The 4,454-nt window shown below is 44.8% G+C and overlaps 1 protein-coding gene across 4 annotated transcripts in view; it reads right to left on the minus strand.

The window, feature by feature from the left end:
• Positions 1-4,442, minus strand: part of ADAT2 (adenosine deaminase tRNA specific 2) — a 35,693-nt gene extending 31,251 nt beyond the window's left edge. For 2 of the 4 annotated variants that reach the window (XR_007355793.2, XM_048844356.2), the window contains exons 1-2: positions 4,305-4,414; positions 2,387-2,491 (exon numbers count right to left, since the gene is read on the minus strand). Coding sequence is in view for 3 of the 4 variants with exons in the window: in XM_048844356.2 (XP_048700313.1) it covers positions 2,387-2,491; positions 4,305-4,352 (153 nt within the window). In the remaining variant the exon portion in view is untranslated. Of the gene's footprint in view, positions 1-2,386; positions 2,492-4,304 lie in introns of all 4 variants that reach the window. The other 2 variants (XM_048844355.2, XM_048844357.2) reach the window with 2 other exon arrangements.
• Positions 4,443-4,454: the final 12 nt, after the last annotated feature.

Genomic DNA, 4,454 nt, shown 5'->3' on the forward strand with positions numbered 1-4,454 from the left:
AAAAGAATGCCTTACAAAGATATTTGTTGCACTGTTGCCCAATAAATTCAAGTAATGACAAGCCTAACAATCTTGAAGGGCTGAATCTAAATACATGCTCCTACTAAGCAACACGAAAGATTCTGTAATATATACAGCCCTTCCTCCTATCCCCAACCTTAGCAAGAAGGAGGAACCAGATGATAAACAATTTTAAGATAAGGCTGGTAGACGAGGTTGCCTCACTAGTCTTACATATATTGCTATTGGCATATGGAACAGAAAGAGAACATATGTGACAATATGCAGAATAACCAGAGATTTCAATTGCTGGCAAAATTTGGAGAGATTTCAGAAAATAAATCTTTCGACAAAAATGACCCGTTTTGGAATAGGGAGAAGGGATGTTGAGTGCCCTTAGCAGTTCACTTTGTGCCTAGTCAACTAATGCCAGAAAATGGTGTGAGAAAATACGAGGAGAAATATTGAAGACATTTTGGTTTTTTCCTGCTTACATATTTTCTAGTAAGTAATCACAGGGTGACCAGATGTCCCGATTTTATAAGGACAATCCCGATATTTGGGGCTTTTTCTTACATAGAATCCTATTACCCCCTGCCCCCACCCCCGTCCCGATTTTTCACACTTGCTATCTGGTCACCCCACTGTAACACCATCTTTCATTCAAGACCCAGACTGCTTGTAGTCACTGAAGAACAAGGGTGAGATACTCAGAAGTGCTGAGCACCCTCAGTTCCCAATTACTTCAATGTGAGTGGTGTGTGCTCAGCACTTCTGAAAATCAAGCCACAAAAATGTGAAACTTGGGTGCCTAAAGTTCCCTTCATGCTTTTTTTCTGTAGGAGTAGAGATGCTACTGCTGATTTTTTGTGATTGACTTCTACCGTTACATTCTGTCTTATAACAGTACATTCTCCCTAATTGGATTTAGTATTCTTCACTTTATTTTCTAAATAATGGTGTAGTACTGATTAAATACGTGTTGTAGGTCATCCAAGAGGTGCCTGTATTTCAGTGATGGGAGAAGTGTTCATAAGGATTTTAAACTGAACCCCCTAACATGTACTACACTTCTAATTTTCATTAACTAGAGATGAGAAGCAAAGCTGTTACAAAAAGGTTGTGCATTATCGTCTAACACAAATGGAAGTGGGTCATTAGACTTACTACCATCTCTCTGAAACTGAATTTATAAGCCTCCTTTTTTTAATTTTGTTTTTGGACTGGATGAGACATAATACAAATCGAGGACCTGAATCTGCAATCAGATCCATTTGGGGGCAAACCTTTCTACCTGCACAGAGCCCCATTGACTTGTATAGGGCTCTGTGGGGCTTAGCATCCACCCACACAGATCTGATTGCAAGAACTGGGTCTAAATATTGAAAGCAGAAATTCAGTATAGCAAAAGTCTTTGTTATTGACATAATTTGGGTAAACAATACAGTTGAACTTTGCGAAAATGCCTATCCTATAACTTGCATACCAAAACTAGTAGTCCTGGTATTGTCTTTCTTCCCAGGGAAGTTTTCATAGAAGAATACTAGAGTTAGGTCTCATATTACTAAAACTAACTTTTGAGAACATACACTAACATCAATCCTATGACGTATTATTGTCATAGTAAGTAAATTATTGTCATAGTAAGTAAATAAAACCTAACTACACTGGTCAAAGTACATTTTGCAAAGAGATATCCTTGTTTTGTTCATTTAAATGCTAAACTAAAAAAATCAATTATCTGTCATCTCTCCCAGTCATTAGTATGAATTAGCAAGGCTCTCCTGCATAATTTATGATGTCCACAAATATACGGAAAAAAATAAAAATTACCAGTAGTCTACATTATAATGCATTATCTTCAGTGTCCTATAGTCACAGGAAATTTGGATGCTGCTTTAACTGTAAATATGAATTCAGGAAAATATACAAGGTATAATATATGTATTTGTATATAGCCATGTTATATCTGTGTATATCAACTTCCTTTTCTGATTTTTGTTTATTTCTTGTCATAAATAGCTCTACCTAGAGGAATTACTGATAAGTAGATAAGTGGAAACTTCTGAAATCCATCACTCACATAAATTACAGTCAGTAAGTACACAAATGTCCCAGGTGATAGCAAAAGCATACTGAAATAACTAGACCATGCTCTGAAAAATAAACATGCAAAAAGTGATAGCAAAAAAAAAAAAAAAAAAAGACAGAAAGGCTAATTTACTGAAAAGAGGGGTTAGGTGTGCAGAGACAGAAATTTGAAACATATATGAAAAGAAAACAAAATGTGCACATATGGGGGAAATCCAGGCCCCACTGAGGTCAATTGTGAAATTCCCATTGCACGTAGTGTGTACTTTTTGATAGGGCTTTTTTTGTGACTTACATTCTTAGTCTCATTCACCTCATTCCTCCCCTTTCCTAGGATCTCATTGTTGTAGACCATAAGGCAGCCAACAGGAACTTCCCCATTTTCCAATGCTTCTTTAGCCTGCAAGACACACAAGAAAATTAGGGGTGGAGGAGGAAATGTTAATGATAAAGCGCAGACAAAATAAAACCTAATTGCTGTTTGTGTTTGTATATACTGTACACTTGATGGCAAAGTTACACTCTGCCACAGAAGCTCTTTCTGTATTTCCAGTATAGGTTTACCATATTGCAGGTTCCCAAAAAAGAGGACACTGCCAGAGAGGGAGGGAGCATGGGGGGAAGGGGGAGCGGGAGGGGTACAGTTGGGGGTACTGGAGGGGGTACCTACAGCAGAAGTACTCACTGGAGATGAGGGGCAGTGACGTTCCCTGTCATGGTGGCTGTGTGGCTGGTGCAAGCCCGGGGCACAGCAATAGCCATCAGTCAGTGCCTCCCGGCAGGACCCTCTCCCCAGGAATGGGAGCTGGGGCCTAGGTGTGCGGGATCCAGCAACTGTGGCTGCAGGGGAACGAACCAATCAGCTGAGGATGCAAGGGAGGGACCAACTGGAGCTCTTTCTGAGCTGCTCTGCAAAAACCCTGGACATTTCCTGTTATTAGAAAAATCCACACAGACAGAGAAAGGAAGCTCAAAAAAGAGACTATGTCTGGGAAAACCAGGACATATGGTAACCCTATTCCAGTCAGAAGACAGACCTGAGATATTTTATGTCTTTTCTAAATAAAGGGCCTGTTTCGTCCCAGAAAACCTTGTGGCAAAAATATTGTGCAACCAGCAACACATACACCTTCCATGAAGGCAGCGTAACCACAAATGTGGGAGTGCTGATCAGGATGAGAATGTGATGAGAGACTGACTGAACGCATTCAAACATCTTCTGGTGTGGCTACTATGGCTCTCACTCAATGTACAATCCACGAAGGCAGGCAGATGGTTATACTCCTGCCTGCCCTCCCTTGGGTGAATCTCCTTCAGGCACAGAGGGCCGGCCTATTGCAGAAAGGTGCAACTGACACCTCCCTAGTCCAGGAGACACTAACCCAGACACTTTGCTTGCAGTTTATGTCCACATCCTGATTTGTAAGCTCCATAAGGGTAATTTTAGATATCGGTGACCTTGACTGTACCCATGCAGCTGGGCTACTCTGAACTCTCTAGTGTAGCTGTGCCCTTAGATGAGGGGTAAACTTGAGGTGCTGACTTTTGGTCACTCGTGAGTAAACATACTAAATCCAGTGCCCAGACTCAGACTTCACTCAGCTGCTTGTACCAGGCTTGCAGTTGCTGGGCTGTCCAGCTCTCTGCCTTCGCTAGTTATTTTGCCTCAAGTGAACGGATTGGCCAATTAATTCAAAGTAGCCAACTCTAGGGAAGACAAGCCCTGAGTGCTGGAGCCCAACACCCCGGTGCCCCAGCTCCAGTCTAGGCACAAAGCTGCACCAGTTTAACCCCAGCGGTGTCTTTTAACCTGGACCTGAAGATGAGCTCTGAGTAACTCCAAAGCTGGTCTCTCCCACCAACAGAAGCTGGTCCAATACAAGATATTACCTCGCCCCCGCACACACCCCCACACCCCTATTTTAACTCAGTTATAAGGGGGTGCAGCAGCTTCCCCTGCAGAGATGCCGCTCTGGGCTTGTGTCAAGAAATTAACAGGCGCCAACGAGCCTGTAAGCTCCGTGGGGCCGGGATCCGGGCGCTGTCCTGGCTCCGTCCAGCGCCGAGCATGGTGGGGACCAGGCGGGGGGGGGCGCCTAGGTGCCCGGGGGCTACAAATAACAACAAGCGCCGCTCTCCAGCCTTTACACGCCGGGGGCTCGGCCAGCTCGGGCTCTGCCCCCGCTTCCTGCGCCCGGCGGCCCCGCACTCACCATGCGCAGGGCTCGGTCCATCCAGCGCTCCGCCGCCGCCGCCTCCATCCCCCGCCGGCCGGGCCCGGAACGCGGCGCGCGAAGCGGCTGTTTCCGGGGGGGGCCGGGCGGCGGCGGCACCGCGGGGAGGCGGCCTGGGGGGCGTGTCGG

This window comes from Caretta caretta, chromosome 3 (genome assembly GCF_965140235.1).
Source record: "Caretta caretta isolate rCarCar2 chromosome 3, rCarCar1.hap1, whole genome shotgun sequence".
Classification (NCBI taxonomy): Eukaryota; Metazoa; Chordata; order Testudines; family Cheloniidae; genus Caretta; species Caretta caretta.